Source organism: Equus caballus, chromosome 5, assembly GCF_041296265.1.
Source record: "Equus caballus isolate H_3958 breed thoroughbred chromosome 5, TB-T2T, whole genome shotgun sequence".
NCBI classification, from domain to species: Eukaryota; Metazoa; Chordata; class Mammalia; order Perissodactyla; family Equidae; genus Equus; species Equus caballus.
In genome coordinates, this window is record NC_091688.1 from 46968946 (window position 1) to 46989973 (window position 21028).

Consider the following 21028-nt stretch of genomic DNA (forward strand, 5'->3'; position numbering starts at 1 on the left):
GCGGAGAGTGCTTCAAATAAAAATTCTTTTCTTCCCCTCTGCCCTTTTCTAACTTAGAGGTGGGTTAGGATATTCAGCTTGATCCCCTTTCCCTCGGGTTTTGTTTCTCAGGTTGCTGCGGGTCACGCATCATCCACCCTCAGTCCTCTGCTCAGCACAACAATCTCCTCCCGTTTCCAAACTGCTCTCTTCAAATCCTCTTTTGTGCCTGGGTTTTTGGCCGGGGAATCGGGGGAGAAAGCAGAGGTAACTAAGTTGGCCAAAGGTTTCTGGATATAATAAAAGCACCGGCACCAGTGGTTAAATGCAACAGTTGCTAAGAGCAGAGCACGCTCGGAGAAGCCGGGACCTGCCCGCCTCCTGCGGCAGCACTCAGAGAGGCGGGGCTGAGGCGGGGTTTAGGGCGGAGCCTCAGCCGGGAACCGTGGGGAGGGGCGGGACCGGGGGAGGAGTTTTAGCCCGAGCCCGCGGGTCCCTTCGGCGATAGAGCAGGTCGGAGCTGGGGGCGGATTCGGTTTGAGAGGGCGAAGTTTGAGTCGAAGATTGCAGGCTTTTTGCCTCGGCAACGGCGGAGTGGAGCTGGGTCAGGGGCGGAGTTTTAAGGCCAGTCCTCGGGTTCTGGTCTTTGATTGAGCGGGGCGGCTCCTGGGGCGGATCCCGGGGCGGGTCCAGCTTTGCTTTTGACAGCTCTCTCGCGCACAGCCGCAGCCGAATCCGATAGGTTTGGGAACCTGTGGCCCCGCTCTCCGCGCGTCCCCGTTCCCCCGTGGCCCTGGCCCCGGCCATGCAGCGCATCTTCTCCTGCTCCAGCTCACAGGTGGCGGTAGGTGCCAAAATGTTTGGGCGGATGGCCATGAGGTTGGGGTCCAAGCCCTGTGGTGACAGAAGTCCTGAGTCCCATCTCCATGCACCTTCGCCTTTTCTCTTTATGGGTCTTTTCAGCTTCTCCGTTCCCTCAATGCAGCCCGCCAGCCCCGCCTTCCTCAAGACCCTGTCCCCCAGCCTCTGACTTGCCTTCCTAACCTTTGCCCTCCTCAAGGTCTTTTCTCTCCGCCTTTTCTTGTCCTCCTAGTATCTACATCCCCAACTTCTGATATGTTTTCTATAGCCCCTGCCCCTTCCTCAAGGTCCTGTCCTCTACTTCTGCTTTCTTTCCCGGTACTGAATCACCTCCAAGCATCTGCCCTATCCCCAGCCCCTGCTCAGCCCCAAGCTCAGTTCTATCTCCCAAGTCCTGCCCAAGGGCCCCATTTTCCAGCCTTGTCTGTCCTCACAGCCCTGCCCTCCCATATGGCCCTATCTTTGCTGCTTTCTGTCAGCCAAACGAGTACTCCCAGCTCCATGCCTTCTCCTAACCCTTCTTCATATAGTCTTCTCTGTCCTTGCCCCATCTCACCTCTTGCCACTTCCACTCCCGTTGTCAAATCATTACCACAAGCTCTCAGACATCATTCCAAACCTCTTTCCAAGTGGTGTTCTCACAATTGCAGTCTTCTCCTGTTCTCCCCTTCAACCTCTGCCTCTCTGCCCAGTGGTTGTTCAATACCACTCTTCCCCGTTTTGCCCCAACCTCCTTCTGCCTGCTCCCTGTGGGTTAATCTTGCAGTCTGGCCAGCCGGACAGGCACTGCCAGAGGAGGCACAGTTGCCTGGCTACTCCCCAAGGAACTGGGTAAGTTGCCTGCAGAATCCACCCTGGCCAGTTCACTGCAGTGTCTGGTCATCAGACTGGTTCTTGGGCCAGTCAAGGTCTTCCGCCTGCTTCTCCCCAGAATCTTCCTTCATTCTAAACCCTCACCTAGTTGCTTAGGGCTTGTACTCTGCTTCCTTTGACTGAATTGGGGAAGGGTAATGGTGAGAGGAGGAGAAAATAGAGTAGATTCACTCTGAGAGTTCACAGTAGAAGTCATTCTACTCTCCGTGTTCTTCCAGAACAAAACACAAGGAAGAAGATTACAGAAGGTGGTGGCTCAGGGAAGGTATAGCTTCTTCTTCTCTGAACATCTCTTACATGGAGACCTCTTATCTGGGGATGAAATTCTCTGTGGAGAGTGGGATTATGGCTTATTTAGAAGTGTAATAGCCAACTACCTATAGTAATACTGCTTAGCCTGACCTGTCTTAGTGGTGCCATTTATAAGCAAACATGAGAAATGCTCAGCTCACTCTGCATGGGCAGGCCACAGAAGCCTGGAAGCCAGCTATGAGGCAAGAATAAGAACTCTGTTGAAGCCTGTCCTTGTCCCACTTACATTTGCTTCTCTACTTAGTTTCCACACCTTGATCAACCAATCAAAAGGCATTTACTGAATGACTACTATAGGTAACAGAAACTGGGGCTACCCACATTCTGTCTTAACACATAATGATTTTGTTATTCACATGGACTCTTCCCTAGTTACCGAAAGTCCTCCACATTGCCCTTCCCTTTCAGGTTTGTGGAGTCTGCCTGCTCCTTAGGAATGGGGAAACTATTTCATTCTTCCTGATTCTCCGATCCTTGGTCACCGCTTGCCTTTCCAAATGCTGGGGTGAGCAATGGGCTGAATGTTGGAATTTGAAAGCATCCCTCTGCCCTTCTTCACCCCAGCTCTACAGAGATTTGGCCATGAAGAATTTCCACCCATTCTAAACTCTTCGTAGTATAACAAGATTATAGGTAAACTGGGTGCATTTAGAACTGTCTAGCTAGGCAGAAAACTGTTTCCTCAGTCAGGACGGGATCATAAAAAGCTTGAATATAGACCAGTTTCAGCTGCAAATTATTTCCTCATGAAACTTTTCCAAACTTCTCAGGGTAAATTCCTCCACTCCTGGGTGGCTGACCATTCTGGACTCACTTGTCAGAGAAATAATGTGACAATCTTCCTGGCCATTCCCAAAGCCTGGCTTCTCAGTCATGCCAGAAGACTGCCCCTGCCCAATCCTACTCCCAAACCTGGGTCCAGGGCCAGAGCCCTGCACCCTCAGATTGAAATAAGGGCTGAAAGATCAGTGATCATTTAAAAATTAATCTAAGTTATCAGAATATAGGAAGTTCAACAAACAAACAAATAAAAACTCAGCTCCTATAATCTCATTTTATTTTAGTCAAGTAGAAGATGCCTTTGAGGGTGTCTTACATATTAGCTTACTCTGCCTATGTAAGAAGTTGACCAGAAAATAGCTTTAAACAACTGACATTAAAAAAACTTGAGAGGCAGGGCCGGCCTGGTGGCGCAGCGGTTAAGTGCACATGTTCTGCTTTGGCGGTCTGGGGTTTGCCGGTCCAGATCCCGGGTGTGGACATGGCACCGCTTGGCAAGTCATGCTGTGGTAGGCGTCCCATGTATAAAGTAGAGGAAGACCGGCACAAATGTTAGCTCAGGGCCAGTCTTCTTCAGCAAAAAAGAGGAGGATTGGCAGCAGTTAGCTCAGGGCTAATCTTCCTCAAAAAAACAAATAAATAAATAAATAAAAATTGAGAGTCAGCTCCCTGTTCCTCCAGGGCAGCCTTTCTGTTTCCACTCCCCTCTCCTACAGCTAGTCACTCTTTCTCTCTCTCCTGTTGGTATGTTCCGTCTTGATAGGATGCTTATAGGCAGACAGCTAGAGATAAGGAGAGGCTGCAGTTACTTCTACAAAGGCCCCCTAATCTTGGCTACAGAAATACAAAGCTAACCCTTGTTTTTGAGTCTGCTGATTAATTTGGCGATTGCTCCTTTGAGGCTGTGATGGTAATCCATTGCCTCTTTTCCAAGGTGCTGGGGCGAGCAATGGACTGGACTTGGAATTTGGAAGCATCCCTCTGTCCTCCTTCACCCTAGCTCTGCAGAGGTTTGGCCATGAAAAATTTCCACCTGTTCTAAACTCTTCTTAGTATCTAAACAAGATAGGTAAATTGGGTGGATTTAGAACTATTTAGCTGGAAAGAAAAGTATCTATATCGTTAAGAAGCACTTTTACCATGTATACAGCTTGGCTGTTATGCTTTGGCTGATATGAGCAAGATCTCTTCCTCCCACTCCCCCAGATGGAGACTTCTGAGCCCTGGAACATCCAAAATATGCCCAGCAAGGCTAGGAAGGTGGAGATTGGAACTAACATTTATTGCACCTACTCTGTGACAGACATAGTGCTAACTTCTTTAAATGGTGTTATATCATTCGGAAACTGAAGTTCAGAGAAGTTACATGCCTAAATTCACAAGGATAGAAAGTGTTAGAATCAGGCTTTTAAACAGAGAACTTCAGATTGAGGTTGGCTGATGACAGTGTCCTGTGTGGAGGTGTAGCACTAGCTCTCTGCTTTTTCTGAGAGTGACCTGGCCCCCAAGGGACATGGGGTAATGTGTTCTCACACATCAGAGTCTGTTGGTGTGTGGAGCAGTCGTTTTGCTTATTTTGTCCTTTGAGAACTAACCTGTTTGGAGACTCTTCTTCACATAAGGAGCAGCATCTGAGGGTGGGTGGTTTTGCCCTGGAGGCAGTCTTAGACTGTTTATTTGAAAATAAGTAAATGTTCTTCCCTAGCTCTGTAGTAGCGTGGTCTGGTGGTGAGAAGTGGATTGGGCATCAGGTGGCCTGGGATCTACTCTCAATTTTACCACTGTTTTGTGGTGTGACCCTGGACAGTTATCTAACCTCAGTGTGCTTCAGTTTCTTCTTCTGTCAAATAGATAAAATAATATTAGCCCTAACTACTTTCCAGGGATGTTGAGAGGCTGTTGAAATGGCACTTGAAAGGACACTGAGGAATTACAAGTGCCGAACAGGAGTATTACCTCAGAATCCCTCAGAATCCATCTATCCTAGATAATTTTATGGTTTGAGTATTTAAAATCTTTCCTGTTTTTGATGACTAATTTGCCCTATGTAAACAGTATTTGAAAATGAGTTATTTGGCTTCCATAGACTCTATTTTTTTCCACCTCCTCCCACAGCCTCTTGTTGAGATTACACCTCATAAAATGCCATATGCTACCACCAATCCCTCATCACTTCCTGTTTTGTTATAAGGATGGCATACATTTGTAGGGCTCTTTACAGTTTACAAAGAGATTTTATATAGGTTAGCTCATTTAGTACTCACAACACGATGAGGTAGTTATTATTTCCCACATTTTATAGATGAGGAACCAGGTTAGAAGTGTTCAATGGCTTACTCTAGGTCACAGAGATGAGAAAGTCATTGAACTAGACCCTGAACTCAGGCCTGCTGACAAAAATATTCACCTAGGGCTCTTTTCACCATACCACAGATTTTTGCATCCCTTCTTCCTTTCCTTTCGCCTCTCTGGATCAAACCAGGCTTTTTGTGCTTTCAGCCCTGGGTATTTTTACCCAGCTCTCTCCTTCACGCCCTGTGATACTTCAATTATTATAATTACCCTACAACCCGAAAAAGTCAAGCTGGAATGATAGAACAATGCATGCCCAGGTGTGGCTGTTGTCTGGGACAGCTGCTCACTGCTAGGAAAATGAGGAGGGAGTGGAGGGTTGGGGAGGGGAGCTACCTCTTGTTGCCTCCTCAAGCCTAGCTAGAGACCTATCTTTGTCTTTTGGTTGTTTTTGCCATGGAAAGGGCAGAGTGACTAGCTAAAGGGCCTAGATATGAGAAGGAGAAACAGAGATGGTGCTTCTCCTCCCAGTTTTGGGGCCCGAAGCCAATGGGTAGAGATGGTATGGCTAGGTATTTGGACTCCTGGCTGTGACTTGAAGCTAGTTGCCTTGATATCTCAAATATCTGAAGACAAAAAGGAAGTGAAAGGCCATGTGAACCCAATCAGGAGTGGTCGGTTTGGTTCAGTTTGCTGCAGCAAGACCTAGAGAGCAAAAGGGAAAGGAGTCCTGGCTAGGATTGCTCTGAGGTGGTACACCTAACAATAATCATGATGATGATAAGAAGACATTTGAAATACTATGCATTCAGTACTCAAAAATGATTTTTTTTTTTTTGAGGAAGATTAGCCCTGAGCTAACTGCTGCCAATCCTCCTCTTTTTGCTGAGGAAGACTGGCCCTGAGCTAACAGATGCGCCCATCTGCCTCTACTTTATATGTGGGATGCCTACCACAGCATGGCGTGCCAAGCAGTGCCATGTCCGCACCCAGGATCCGAACCAGCGAACCCCAGGCTGCCGAAGCGGAATGTGCGCACTTAACCACTGTGCCACCAGGTTGGCCCCTCAAAAATGACTTTTTTTTTTTAAAATATTTTATTTTTTCCTTTTTCTCCCCAAAGCCCCCCAGTACATAGTTGTATATTCTTCGTTGTGGGTCCTTCTAGTTGTAGCATGTGGGACGCTGCCTCAGCGTGGTTTGATGAGCAGTGCCATGTCCGTGCCCAGGATTCGAACCAACGAAACACTGGGCCGCCTGCAGCGGAGTGCACAGACTTAACCACTCGGCCACGGGGCCAGCCCCAAAAATGACTTTTAATTCAGTAGTCCAAGCACCTTTTGGTCTAGGGCTGGCAATAACCAGCAGTAGTTCTTGGTGGCATAAGAGTTGGTGACTATTTAACCGACCCACCTAAGAAGGTCTAAATGATCTAGGTTGAGTGACTTGTGAAACACTGAAAGGACCACAGAGATGTTTCTTTTCATTTGCTTGGCATCCTAACCATCTCCCCCTTTTCTTTCTCCACACCACCCCCATCCCCTATATTCATACCATATGTGGCTCTGGACCAGGTGGAGAGATGGAACCGCCGTGATCAGAAGCTGCTGGAGGCAGTGCAGCGGGGGGACGTGGGACGCGTGGCTGCCCTGGCCTCCAGGAAGTCGGCCCGACCCACCAAGTTAGACTCAAACGGCCAGTCCCCGTAAGTAAGTCCTCCTGAGCCCACCCTTGGTATGTGGTTCCCTTTGAAAGCCCCAAACCCCAATATGATGTAGGACCAGGGAATGCCTACAACTTCAGAGCCCTTTTTGTCTTAATTAGCAAGGCTTTTGATAAATCTTTGCTATGTATCAAGTGCTGTACAAGGTGAGGGAAGAAGATATTGTCCCTGAGCTATATCCACCTCAAAACCCAGATTGACAACACTGACTAAAAAGGACATAAAGCCTATGAAACAAACAGAAAACTGATACATACACAAAATAGAGTATTTCTTCATTGCACAAGTAGGACAGTGTGTATGCTTAGGAAATCAGGAATGAAGTGGTAGCCATGAGAGTCACATGGCTAGAAGGAGTGACAAGGAGAAGGGGGATATTATTCATTGTTTCTGCCTAAGTCCACCTTCAAATGCCCAGCCCTCTGCTCTGCTCTGGCTGACTCTTTCTGTGACCCTTCCAGTTTGCTAAGGGTCCTGTCTCAAAGCAACAGGTAATTATGTGTTCCCTGGACATCCCTGCAAAATCTGAGATTGCTCGAGACCTGCACCTCTTATTTCCATTTTTGCTTACAGTTTCCTCTGACTTTATGACAGTAGGCCATATAGCCTTCTCTTTCTCAGAAAGTCAGACTAGGGGAGCTTCCCCCTCTGCTTTTAGGATTGACTTTGGGGTGAGGGAGCATAGCTTGTAGTGCTTATTAAGAGCCCCCTACTCCTCATTCCCTGGTCCCTTCATCCTTCTGCCTCTCGGCTTTGATTATGGCAGGTTTCATCTGGCAGCATCCAAAGGCTTGACGGAATGTCTGACTATACTGCTTGCAAATGGGGCTGACATCAACAGCAAGAATGAGGATGGTAAGTCTGAGCACTGGGCCATGCTGCTTGCTTTTCTCTTCACAACAGCAGTAAGGGTCAGTGCTAGGCCCTGCTAGACACCCCAACTATAGCCCCTGCTTCTCTCCTCATAAGTTCTGACCAGTATCCTTCCAGGGGTTCCCCTCTCTACATACCTCACCCCCACTCCCACCTCTACCACAGGTACCAGGCACTTGGGGAACAGGAATTTCTGGCTCCGTGTGGCTGAGAACTTCTCTCTGTAATCTCCCTCTGATTATCTGTGCATCTCTTGCCCTCCCTCCCTGTGAGTCATTGGCATTCATGGGGCCACCCACCCTCCCTACCCTCCTTTCTCTTTCCAGGAAGCACCGCCCTGCACTTGGCCACCATCTCCTGCCAGCCACAGTGTGTCAAGGTCCTGCTGCAGGTAAGAGCAGCCTCTTGTTACTACTCCTGCAAAGGGACTCAGTGGACCCAGAGTATTCTAACTTTATCTTGTAGTCACAAATAATATTTGGTCAAATATACCCTACTCATCCCCAATAAAAGAACTGGTAATCATTTATTCATTAATTCACAAACATTTATTTAACACCTACTGTGTGAGGCACTATGCTTAATGCTGCCCTTGAGGGCAGGTCATAAAGCAGTGTTGCCAAGGACTGACTGACAGTCAGTCAATCTGCATATGTTGAGCTCTGCGATTGGCAGCGCCACTGTGGAGACTTAACTGCTGGGATGATGGGCAGGTGGAAAGAGGGAAGTCCTGTTCAAATTAAACCAAAATCGTACTGTCTGTTTTCGAGGAGTTTGTAGCCTAGGAGCACAAAGAGAAATATACATGCAAAATGATATGTGGACAACTTATAAATAAGTCTCCAAAAGTACAAAACGTACAGTTTAACAGGCCATTGGGCAGATGGCTGTTCTGCTTTTGTTCTTCCCGGCCATTTCCAAGTTTCCCAATTACAGTATGATCCTAAAGTATCAGTCATGGACTCAGGTGTCATTTTCCTGAAACTGTGTACTTACCTATAATCTGATTTTTCTTAGGCCCTAGTTTTAAGAACCAGGGCTGAAATTCAAGGCTACCTGTCATCTGCAAGGAATGGATTGGGCTTGTCTAGTAGTTGGCCAGAGTCATGATCCTCCTGCCACTCCCCGTGGTACTATGGAAGTTGGTGACCCAACGTGGGGTAGGGATGAGGATGTTAACGCCATGTCCATGCTACTTCCCTTCGTTGCTGTTTGTAGCATGGTGCCAATGAAGATGCTGTGGATGCAGAAAATCGTAGTCCGTTGCACTGGGCAGGCATGTACCAGGGGACTGGTGGGAAACAGGGCTGCAGGGACCATAGGGTGGGAAGGGAGGGGAGGATAACATGTGGTGGGAAAGGCAGGCCAGGGCTGACTGCTAAAATGGTTGGAGGGGATGTTGGGTCATTGTCTGCCTAGATAGCCTTCTTGCTGCCCCTTAACCCAATCATCACTTAACCCTCCCCAGCCTCCTCTGGCTGTGCCTCAAGTGTGCTCCTGTTGTGTGACCACGAAGCCTTTCTGGACGTCCTGGATAAGGTGAGCGTCAGCTGGGCAGCGCCATACACAGGGAGGCTGCTGCTCTCTCTGAGCTTGATTGTGCAGCACCACCTCCTCTTCCCTTTTCCCCTGCTCCTCCTCTTCTTCCTCACAGAGAGGTTAAGTCTTTATCTTCTGGAGAGCTTCTAACCCTCTGAAAAGGAGCATCTAGCCCCAGGACCTGGGTTTTTTTCTGGAGTTGGTAGGATTGTGTCAACCCCCTGGTTCCCCCAGCTCCTCATGAACCCCCCTTCCACAATCTGTGCAGGATGGACGTACACCCCTGATGATTGCATCACTGGGTGGTCACACAGCTATCTGCTCACAGCTACTACAGAGAGGCGCCAGAGTTAATGTCACGGACAAGGATGACAAGTGAGCCTTCCTCATCTTCCCACCCCAAATCCAGATCCTGACCAATCTAGAAATGAGCTACTGGGCAAAGTGTGTGTGTGTGTGTGTATTGCGGAAAAAGGCAGGTTGGTCTCTGTTTTCTTGGGAACCTCTTTCCTTCCAAGTGGTGGTTTAGAAGAGCTCTGCCTGCTGCTTCACTATTTTCCTCTTGGGGAGTTGAGAAAACTTTCCTTATAGTTTCCTATTCAGCTGCCGCCACCACCATCTTCCTAGCATAGATGACTCCAGAATTAGAATCAGCACCTCTGAACCCATTAGTTTAATTTTATGGTTTTCAAGCTATCTTATAAGCAATGGAATCCTTTTTTCCAAGAAAGAATTTATACAGAACCTCAATATATAAAGCAGATGAAAATGGAGCCCTTCCAATTGGCCCCCTGCTTTCTGATGCTGCAGCTCCAAGGAATGACATTTGAAAAGTTCTGGCGTGGTCTAATGCTTTGTAATTGGCTGGTGTTGGTCTGTGGTTCTCCTGACCACACTGAGTGGGAACTGACCTGGTGATGGAATTTCTGGAACCAGGTCTCCTGGATTCCATGGGGAAAGCCTATGCTCAGGTTTGTCCCAACCCACAGATCGGCTCTGATCCTGGCCTGTGAGAAAGGCAGCGCTGAGGTGGCTGAACTGCTCCTGAGCCATGGAGCGGATGCAGGGGCGGTGGACAGCATGGGGCATGATGCTCTGCATTATGCTCTACGCACACAAGACAAGGTGCTGTGGAGGCTGCTGCGGCAGGCCCTGAACCGGCGGCGGCAGGGAGGTAAAGCTGATTCCCTTTTGTAACTTCAAGATTCTCCTCAATAGCCTTAGAACCAAAGAGACTTCTTAGAATCCCATTCATTCCCAGGGAAGTAATCCCTCTGACAAATAATTGTCACTTTAATTGAGAGCTCACTTATTTATTGCTGCTACTATGAGATGAATCCAAATTCCCAAAAGCATGGTCATGAAATTCCTTAATGCAGCTTTGTCTCTCACTGAGGGGAACTCTGGCTAGTACTATTGCTAGCATTTACGAGTTGTAATTGTACATCTATTTGTGTGATTTGCTGGCCAATCCTCTCTCTTCCCTACTAGTCTGTAAACCCCTGAGAGGACAAGCCATTTCTGTTTTGCTCACCATTGAGGTCCTCGTGCCTGTAACAGTGCATGGCATGTATAATACATGAGTGAGTGAACAAAATGAATGAGCTGTCACACCTCTGGGATAGAGAACCAAGACTGCTGGAGAGTTAGGGACCCGTTGAACAGGGGGGCTCCCAGCACCAGGAAGTGTGTAATAAGCGTTATTACACTGAGGGGCCACTCCTCTCAGAGAAAGTTTGAAAACAGAGTGTGGGCTAGAAGTACATGGGACTTGTCTCCTCTCTCATTTCCCCCATGTCTTTTCACATAGGTCAGGGACTAGTTCAACATCCAGATCTTGCATCTCAGGTAAGACCCTAAGTGCCTGCCTCCCCTTTTTGCTTCTGTCCCACCCCAGGCTATCCCACTGGGACATCAGGTTGTGAACCTTGGGGCACTGAGACAGCCTAAGAGAAGAAAGGCCCTTCTGGGGCTAGGTTAGCGGCCTGGCTTTACTTCCCTGTTCCTTTATCCACATAGGCCTTTCCATCTGAGCCTCAGGTGGGTTCTCCACCAAAGAGCCCATGGAGAGCGGAGGCTGAGGAGGAGCAGGAAGAAGAGGAGGATGAAGAAGACCCATGCTCAGATGAGTGGAGGTGGAAGTATGAAGAGGAGCAAAGGAAAGTTTCTCAGTTGGAGCAGAAGCTGATACGAAAGACAGAAGAGTGTAAAGCTCAAGCTGCAGCTTACTTGGGCCTGGAGAACCAGATTCGAGAGCAGGTGCAGGAGCTGGGGTTCCTTCTATCCCAAGAGCCTGGAGCTCCAGGAGAGCAGGGCACTAGTCTCCGGCCTGGAGGAGATGGCATGGAGCAGGGTTGTCCCCTGGACCTGCTGGCTAAGCACATACAAGAGCTAAAGAAGCAGCAGCGAGCAACAGCTGCAGCCACAGCAAACCCAGTATTAGCCTCCAAGAAGGCAGAGGATTCAGCCCCAGGGGAGATCCAGTATGAAGCCCATGTGAAGTCCCAAACAGAAGAACAGGGGCCACCCCAGAGCCCAAGGTCTGATACCATTGGGAAAACCACAGGACAGCAACTTACCACCAATGGTGGACAGTCCCTTGGCCCTGATCATACTGACCAGCAGCATGCTGACCGGAAGGAGAGGCCCCAGACCCCAAGGGCTGAACCAATAGGCACAGAGGCTGAACCAGTGGGCACAGCAGCCATGAACCAGCTCCTGCTACAACTAAGGGAGGAGCTGGCTGCAGTGTGGCGAGAAAAGGATGCTGCCCGGGGGGCTTTGTCAAGACCCGTCTTGGAGGGAGCTCTGGGGACACCCCGGGCTGAGGCTGCAGCAGCTGCCTGGGAGAAGATGGAAGCCAGGCTGGAGCGGGTGCTGGTGAGGCTGGATTGGGCAAAGGCAGGACTACAGATGAAACCTGAGGCCCCTGCCCAGGAGCCCAGAAAGGGAGCCCCAAAGGCAGGCCTAGGGACCATCGCCAAAGAGGATGAAGGAAGGGAGAAAAGGGTTCTTGGGGCCCAGGGACAGCCTCTATGGGTGCCTGGAGGGGAACAGATGCCTGGAGGAGGCCTGGCAAAGGGACAGCTGGAGAAGGAGGTATCAGCACTGAGACTGAGCAACAGTAACTTGCTGGAGGAATTGGGAGAGCTGGGGCAGGAGCGGCAGCGGTTGCAGAGGGAGCTGCAGTCACTGAGCCAGCGGCTGCAGCGGGAGTTCGTGCCCAAACCAGAGGCACAGGTCCAGCTACAGCAGTTGAGGCGGAGTGTGGGGCTGCTGACAGATGAACTGGCAATGGAGAAGGAGGCCACGGAAAAGTTGCGGAAACGCCTGGCCTCCCAGAGCAGTGGCCTCCAAGGGCTGTGGGACTGCCTTCCCCCAGATCTAGTGGGCAAGGGGAGCGCACGAGGCACAGTGGCTGAGCCCTTGGAGGAGCTGCAGGCCTGCATCAGCACCCTGGTGGACAGGCACTGTGAGGCACAGCAGGTGCTGGCTAGGTTGGAGGAGGAAAATCAGCAGCTGCGGGGGTCCTCTGCCACACGTGCAGAGCCAGGCTCCTCCTCAAAGGACCCAGCATCCCCCCAAGTGGCTGCGCTGGAGCAAGACTTGGGGAAGCTGGAGGAAGAGCTGCGGGCTGTTCAGGCCACAATGAGTGGGAAGAGCCAGGAGATCGGGAAGCTGAAGCAGCTGCTTTACCAAGCCACAGAGGAAGTGGCTGAGCTGAGGGCCCGGGAGGCAGCCAGCTTGCGGCAGCATGAGAAAACTCGGGGCTCACTAGTGGCCCAGGCCCAGGCTTGGGGTCAGGAGCTAAAGGCTCTGCTAGAAAAGTATAACACAGCGTGCAGGGAAATGGGTAGGCTTCGGCAGGCTGTGGCGGAGGAGCGCCGCAAGAGTGGAGACCTGGCTGCACGGGCTGCTGAGCAGGAGCGACAGGCCAGTGAGATGCGCGGGCGCTCAGATCAGTTTGAGAAAACAGCGGAGCTGCTGAAAGAGAAGATGGAGCATCTCATTGGGGCTTGCCAGGACAAGGAGGCCAAGGTGAACAGGCGAGACGGCTGTGGGGAGCATGGGGAAGATTTCTGTGTGTTTTAGGGTTTGCTAATCTGAATCTACCTTTGGTTAGTCAGATTGATACCCCAAACACAATGCCAATCATTTGTAAGGACCACACTATGCTCTCCTGGGTCTGAGGGGGTTTAGGGTTGAGATAGGAGGTGAGGTAAGATATAAACAGAAGAGAGAAGGGCGTTTACCTATTAAAATTTGGGACTCGGGGTTCAGAAGCAGTGTGGTCAGGGTTACCACCAGTGGAGTACTATGATTTATTGGCATCTTTTTTTTTGCTTTATCTCCCCATATCCCCCCGGTACATAGTTGTATATCTTAGTTGCAGGTCCTTCTAGTTGTGGCATGTGGGATACCACCTCAATGTGGCCTGATGAGTGGTGCCATGTCGGCGCCCAGGATCCAAACCGGAGAAACCCTGGGCCGCCGCTGCAGCAGGGGAGCGTGCAAACTTAACCACTTGGCCACGGGGCCAGCCCCGGTTTATTAGCATTTTGACTTAAAACAGTGTATTAGCCTGGGGAGAGGTCTGATAATATGGTGGGTTGCTGTGGTTTTGCTAGAGTTCTGAGGGGGTGACTCAGGGGCTGATGAGTTAAGAAAAGTAGACTATAGCCCCTTCTTCCCCTCCCACGTCGATCAGAGTAGGTTCTACAAGATTTCCATTGACAAAGGGGGCTCCAATGCAAAGAAAAAAAGTTTGAAAACCACTGTGAGATAGCTTAGTTTCCTAATGATTGCTTCCTAATAAGTGAGTGTAAGTCTACCTGTTTCTAGCAGAAGGATTTTATGAATTCTGAAAAGTCAACTTACAAATAAATTTAGTAATTCTAGAACTACCTATGAAATGAATGAATTTAGGGGGCCAGCCCCGTGGCTGAGTGGTTAAGTTCGTGCGCTCTGCTTCAGCGGCCCAGCATTTCCCTGGTTCGAATCCTGGGCGTGGACATGGCACAGCTCATCAGGCCATGCTGAGGCGGAGTCCCACATGCCACAACTAGAAGGACCCACAACTAAAAATATACAACTATGAACTGGGAAGCTTTAGGGAGAAAAAGGAAAAATAAAATCTTTAAAAAAAAAAAGAAATGAATGAATTCAGACTTCTTATTAAAATTTGTAACATGATCAAATTAAGAATGATTAAAAAATATGGAGAGTATACACTTTACATAATATAGAGTGCATAAAAATAGAAAATGTTAGAATAGGAATCAGTGTGAGGTGGAGCTAATAAAGAAAGGAGGAATTTTGTGTTGGTGTTGAAAAAGAAGACGAAAGTAGACAAATGGCAAAAGAAAATAGTGTAGTGGACTCTGGACTGAAATTGTCTGGATTTGATTTCAGTTTCAAAACTTACTGATTGATCGTGGGCGAGTTATCTTAGAGCCTCTAAATCTCTAAGCCTCAGTTTTCTCATCTATAAAATGGGAATAATAAAACGATTGTGGTGAGGTCTACATTAAATAAGATATTATATTTCAAATATTCAGAACAATTTTGGCAAATGCTAAGTACTCAATAAAAGGTAGCTATTTTTATTATTCCTATTACCACCATTCCTATTACTGCTGGTTATCATTAACCACATTTGTGCCTCAGCCTCGCAAACCACAAAAACTCACCTCCATTTCCCTCAGTGGTCAGCAGTCAGAAGTGGGTCAGGGGGCCAGCCCTGTTGCGTAGTGGTTAAGTTTGTGCACACCGCTTCGGCAGCCCGGGATTCGCCGGTTCTGATCCTGGGTACAGACCTACGCCATGCTGTGGTGGCATCCTACATGGAAGAACTAGGACGACTTACAACTAGGGATATAAACTATGTACTGTGGCTTTGGGAAGAAAAAAACAAGAAGGAGGTCAGAATCCAGTATAGAATTAAGAGCATGGACCATGAATGCAAAGAGATGTTGGTTCAAATCATGATTTCATCACTTACTAGCTGTATGATTTTGACAAATTACTTAACTCAGGTTCCGTATCTACAAAATGTGAATAATATTTCCCTTAGAGAAGTATTGTTTTTCTCAGAACAGAAGAAGAACTGTTTTGAGTATTAAATAAGACAATGTGTATAAAAGTATCTGGCACATATTAAATATCCAACAATAGGAAACTGACCTTGACCCTGGGTGGTATTGGAGTGGGAAATGACTTGGGCCTCATTGCTTCCCTTTCTTTCCTTTTGGCCTCAGATCAAGGAATTGTTGAAGAAGCTGGAGCAGCTTTCAGAGGAGGTCCTAGCAGTTCGGGGAGAAAATGCTCGCCTTGCCCAGCAGCTGCAGGTATGTTTTGGCCCTCAGGGAAATGGATGCTGCTAGAGAAGACAGTGGACAGTGGAAGTGATGTATATGTCAGAGAGAGTCTGGGAACTGCAGGGACTTGGCCAGGCCAAACGATGGCCAGTGATGGGCAAGCAAGCTTACCTGGCACAGCTGACCACTTCATTTTATTGCTCCTCATGCTTGGGGTATCAGGGTGAGTGTGGGAAGGTGGGCACATAACCTCCCATTGATGCTCACTCCCAGGAGTCCCAGAAGAACCACGAAGAGATCATCTCCACCTACAGGAATCATCTGCTGAATGCTGCTCAGGTGAGCATGGGGGCAGGTAGAGACAGAGAGCTGGGCAGCGGGTATTGCATTTGGGGTCCCTTCTCTTCCTGCAGATAACTTGTCATTTCTCAGAAATCTGGACTTCAGATGCTCTGGTGCCAGGTCTTTGGATCTCATTAGGTGGATTGAGAGAAGTTGTGCACAAATGTGAGGAGGGAGAGTGTCCCTCCTTTTCAATTCCCTGATCCACTGTAAGGCCTTTTCCTGTCCCTTATGTCCTTTCTCAGTTTCCTCCTGAACCAAATTATCCCTCACCAAGGAAGAAGAGGTGGGTGGCTTGCTCCTTTATTAGGAATAATAATAACTACAAAGAATCAAGCACATTGTGCACCAGGTGCTTTGCTTCATATTCATAGTTGTAACTCTCACAGCAATCCTGAAAAGTAGACATCGTTATCTGCCTTGTAAAGATTAGGAAACAGCCATGGAGAAGTTAAATACTGTAAGTGAGGGCACAAAGTTAATCAATAGCATTCCACTATACCAAAGAACCTCTCCCCTGCCTGTCTCTCCCCATTTTATGATCTTCATCTCCTTTTCTTTCTTTCCTGCCACCAACAGGGCTACATGGAACAAGATGTGTACCATATCCTACTGCGAATCCTCAGCATGCAGGAGGACTGAGGCAGCCTGTGCCCTGAGGGATTCAGGATTTCTCTGTTGTGAGTTGAGGGATGAGGGAAGGAACTTGGGAGAAAGGACTTAGGAAAGGAGACTTAGGATGGGAACTGGAGTCTCCTTTTGTCCCATATAGTGGCTGACACTAGGGAGTCCTGTGGGACATAGAGCATTTGAAGTGAGGTCAACTGAGAGACATAATATGGGCAATCACTGGGTGGAGTCAGGAATCAGTGAGCAGGTAGACTGAAGAGGGCTGACTTATGGGATGGAGGCTGAAAAGAGGAACAGAGTGACTCTCCTAAGGTCTGAGGTAGAGAGATACGAGTGAAAGATGAGTGATGGTGGGATGGTGGTGCAAAGTTGTTTCTTAGAGTGGGACTCTTCAAATTCCAGAATCTCTCTTTCACTTCCACACCACTCATTCAAAGAGTAGTCATCCCCATTCTTCTCCCTGCCCCTATGCTGGTAGTCATCTTCTCCAATGCAGGCAGATAAGGATCCCCTTTAGCATCATGGCATAGGTGGGAGGAGACTGATGATATGGAAGTGTGTGCATTTCATCCTTGAATTTCTTCTTTCAGGGAACAAGAGCATTCCTTGTTGCCAGAGGCTCCATCAGGCTGTGGTGGGTGGGCGGTTGGCTACTAGGGGTGGTATGGGTAGGGCTTCACCTGACATTATGGACCCCAGACCTGAGAACCTGAAGCCTAGAATCAGCATGGATGAGACCAGCGGAGGTGTGGATGGAAGACATCTCTATGGAAAATAAAACAGGAGGCAGGATGGTGCTGGGTGTCGTTGTTTTTTCTGTCTAAAGGGGAGTGACGGAAGGAATCTTTTTCATTTCTTTTTGATCACAAATTGCCTCATAAGTCAGCAGCTTTCAAACTTTGATTGTGATCCATACTAAGAAATACATTTTGCATCCTGTGAGTACATATCTGAAATAATATTTACCCTTACTATTTCTATTCTAGTATACTATTTCTATGCTATTACTATTTCTATTCTATTCTCGGCTACTATACTCCACCAAAAAAATATTGGTTACTGGGGCCGGCCCCGTGGCTGAGTGGTTAAGTTCACGCGCTCTGCTTTGGCGGCCCAGGGTTTCCCCGGTTTGGATCCTGGGCGTGGACATGGCATGGCTCATCAGGCCATGCTGAGGTGGCGCCCCACATAGCACAACCAGAAGAACTTACAACTAGAATACACAACTATGTACTGGGGGACTTCGGGAAGAAAGAAAAGAAAAAAAAAAAAGAAGATGGGCAACAGATGTTAGCTCAAGTGCCAATCTTTAAAAGAAAAAAAATATTAGTTACAATACATCCATTAATGGGTCAAGATCCAGTTTGAAAAACAGCATTCCCACAGTTTGAAAAACTGCCCTCTGTTAAAACGGGGATTGACACTCTTCCTTTCTTTTTCTCAAATCTGTCGCATACTGACCAGCACAGCTCTAGTCTTTTTTCTCTACCTTGGGACTCCTGAGTCCCACTATCTTTTTTAAGAAGGAGAGATTGAGAGACCTGGATTTTCTTCAGGATGTACAATCTAAAATGTACTATCATGTGTGAAGCCGTGTGTCCAGATTCGAGGCACATGGTCTCATGTGGTCAGTGTTCTTTGCCCCTGGTGCAAAGAGGGATGAAAATTCTAATTCCTGGAAAAGGGATGAAGGGATATCAGAGTTGGCTTCTTCCCTCTAATTCTGTTCTCAGACTAAAAAAAATGTATCTCTCTTCCCCAGTTCCCCTGAGTCTCCTCCCCTTCCTGCCCCTCCACTAGCCAGAGTGCTAGGTGAGAGTGAGGCAGTGAGTTCCTCCAAAATCTGGAATTGCAGTTTGGCGGCCCACATACTGATCCCTCCCCATTTCTTCTCTCAGCCCGCCCCCTGCTGGGTTATGCTGGGTCAACCAACAGCGGTTTGGCAGTAAAGAGACTGACTGGGTTGAGAGAAGAGTGGGGAGGGGCTGCTGTGGAAGACAGGGGGCCACAAAAGGGCTGCAAAGCCTGGCTCCAGGGTTTGGCCAGGAAAAGAGCAGCTACGTAGATCAGGTCTTAGAGAAGATGAGGGGCAGCTTTGGGGTTTGTGTGGATGCACACAGGACTGCTTTAAGGCTGGGAGAATGGAGAGAGGAGGCGATGATGGAGACAGGGAGAAGGGGTGCAGCTACTAGTGGAAGAGCATCAAAAAGGTCCAAGCAGGGGGCCAGCCCGGTGGCGCAGCGGTTAAGTGCACATGTTCCGCTTCAGCAGCCCAGGGTTCGCCGGTTTACGGACATGGCACCACTTGGCAAACCATGCTGTGGTAGGCGTCCCACATATAAAGTAGAGGAAGATGGGCACAGATGTTAGCCTGTCTTCCTCAGCAAAAAGGAGGATTGGCAGCAGGTGTTAGCTCAGGGCTAATCTTCCTCAAGAAAAAAAAAAAAGGTCCAAGTCATCTCTATTAAGGGGAACAGAACTTCTCTTTTCCTCCCTGCTCTTAAGAGTTACCAAAGAATATAAAAGGACTATTACATTCCTTATTATATATGGGGTGTGGGGTTGGAATAATGAAGAAACTGCCAAGAGAAGTGTCCAGAGAGGGGGAGATCATTTGGCTAAGTTCAAGTATGAGTCAGAAAACAGCTTTGGTAATGGAGGCCAGGGCTTTGGCTCCCTCCAGGGCCCCTGGAAGCTGATCCCAGGATGGCTGAGCTGTGGGAATGGTCAGGGATGTTCATGTTAATACAGGAGTGGAACCTTCCCCAGAGCCTAGTCTTCCCAAACAATCCCCCTCTATAAACCCCATAAACTGTTACCTCAACAGCCCCAAGCCCTGAAATTTTCCTTGATTTCATAAATAAATCTTTCTTTCCCAAAGTAACTCTAGTCCTGATGTTCCCCCGTTTCCTCCCGGGCTGTTTAATGGAACTTCGGTAGGGACTTATTACTCCTGTTTCACTTCTTCCTCGTTCTTCAGGCTTCAAATGTAGGAATGTATGGGCGAAAGCATACAATACGCACCAAGGTGAAGCTTGGTGGGCCACAATGGGGTTCAGACTATGTCCTTGAATATCCTCAGCCTGGAACTTGGTCCTGATTTGCAGTTTCCCTCCTTTGTCTGGTAGCATTAACTTATTAAATTGATATTTAAAGAGTCTATGTGCCAGGCACTGGGGACAGAGTGAACAGCACAGAAAAGTTCTTGTCCTCCTGGAGCATGCACACAGATCAGATTCAGGTACCTTCGGGCCTACTTTTTTGCTATTCTGTAGGGATGCTAGAACTTATAGCCTCAAATTGACTATTAAAGGAGATCCCTCCTTTATGAAATCACTAGGAATCAATGTGAGGTTGACTTTCTTTTTTCCTTTTACCTTTTATAGCTTTATTGAGGTATAATTGACATACAATACAAACTGCACATACTTAAAGTGTACAATTTGATAAGTTTTGACACATGTATACACCCATAAAACCATCACACAATCAAGATAATGAACATATCCATCACTCCCAGAGTTCCCATCTCTCTTTTTTCAGTCTTCCCTATCCTCCTTCTCTCCAAACCATTGAAAATTCTAGAAAATACAAACCAGTCCATAACAACTTTTGATCTAGAGGACTGAACAGAACAAAAAAAACCAAGCTCAGGGCCTGATGAAGACTCAAATGTTGGAGGAATCATTTGGGATTTAGAACCAAATACTTGAGCTTGAGTTTAGCTTGAGGTCCCACCAGTGCTGGCAGCAAAGCAGCAAGGAAAGAACCTGAGCGTCAGGAGAAGGTGGTCATCTTCCCTAGGGACAAAATCCACAAAGTAGTTGGGCATGGTCCAGTTCAGCAGGTACCTGGGGACATTGGCAGGCTGGGACCTTCAGTCTTATGGTGTGGGTGGGGTCTCACAAGAAGGATTATACCGAAGGTTTAAGCTAAATAAGAGGATTCATATTATTTATTACTCTTTTTGTATGCTGATTACAGGTTTAACTGTCTTGTCTGCTGCTGCCAGACTGAGAGGTCCTGCAAGGCTCTTATGTCTTCAGCACCTAACAATCTCTGAACAGCATTTAGATATTTATTGAACAAATGACATTATCATTTAGGTCCCAACCAACTCTACCAAATACTATGCCTTTTTCCAGTACCTAGTTTGGGTAAACTGCCCTAAAGTTGGTGCTTTCACAGGACCTGCACGCGGGTGATTAGCCTGGTTGAGAACGGGACCTCTGGAAGGTCCAAGGCTTTGACGAAGGAGAATAGTAGGTGGTTCAGAGAGGGGCAGAAAGACGCCTTTGGGCACCTTTGGGTAAGAAAACCTCCCCTCTGTTCACCTTCAGCTACACCAAGTGTGTGTGGTCTCTGGTGACGGGTCTGTGTATTTGGGGTAGGAGGTGGGGGACCACAGGCAGAGTTAGGGCTTAGGTACACTTTGGATTCTAGCAGCCCAGGCTTTCCCCGAGGGAGAAGGCTCCTTTCAAGCAGGAATCTCTTAACGCGGTCAGAT

The 21028-nt window shown here is 48.1% G+C and overlaps 1 protein-coding gene and 1 long non-coding RNA gene across 10 annotated transcripts; one reads left to right on the top strand and one right to left on the bottom strand.

Moving 5' to 3' along the window:
* Positions 1-417: 417 nt before the first annotated feature.
* Positions 418-17318, top strand: ANKRD35 (ankyrin repeat domain 35). 8 transcript variants are annotated; one of them, XM_070268375.1, is made up of 15 exons: positions 449-823; positions 6056-6155; positions 6672-6802; positions 7587-7675; positions 8020-8084; positions 8912-8969; positions 9162-9232; positions 9501-9607; positions 10222-10406; positions 11043-11080; positions 11252-13270; positions 15490-15579; positions 15823-15888; positions 16471-16571; positions 17112-17318. In XM_070268375.1, the coding sequence occupies exons 8-14, from the start codon at positions 9519-9521 to the stop codon at positions 16531-16533; spliced, it is 2550 nt and encodes an 849-aa protein (XP_070124476.1). In that variant the 5' UTR covers positions 449-823; positions 6056-6155; positions 6672-6802; positions 7587-7675; positions 8020-8084; positions 8912-8969; positions 9162-9232; positions 9501-9518; the 3' UTR covers positions 16534-16571; positions 17112-17318. The 8 variants fall into 8 exon arrangements, with proteins under 8 accessions (XP_001499452.1, XP_070124476.1, XP_070124478.1 ...); XM_070268378.1 differs by having other exon boundaries at positions 699-823; positions 5943-6155; positions 6672-6806; XM_070268374.1 differs by having other exon boundaries at positions 699-823; positions 5943-6155.
* On the bottom strand, positions 8219-17118 carry LOC111773539 (uncharacterized). 2 transcript variants are annotated; one of them, XR_011439267.1, is made up of 4 exons: positions 15721-17118; positions 15416-15611; positions 14923-15126; positions 8219-8474 (listed from the first exon to the last, which is right to left on the bottom strand). It is a non-coding gene; the product is annotated as an uncharacterized lncRNA (long non-coding RNA). The 2 variants fall into 2 exon arrangements; XR_002808107.2 differs by having other exon boundaries at positions 14923-15071; positions 15721-15857.
* Positions 17319-21028: the final 3710 nt, after the last annotated feature.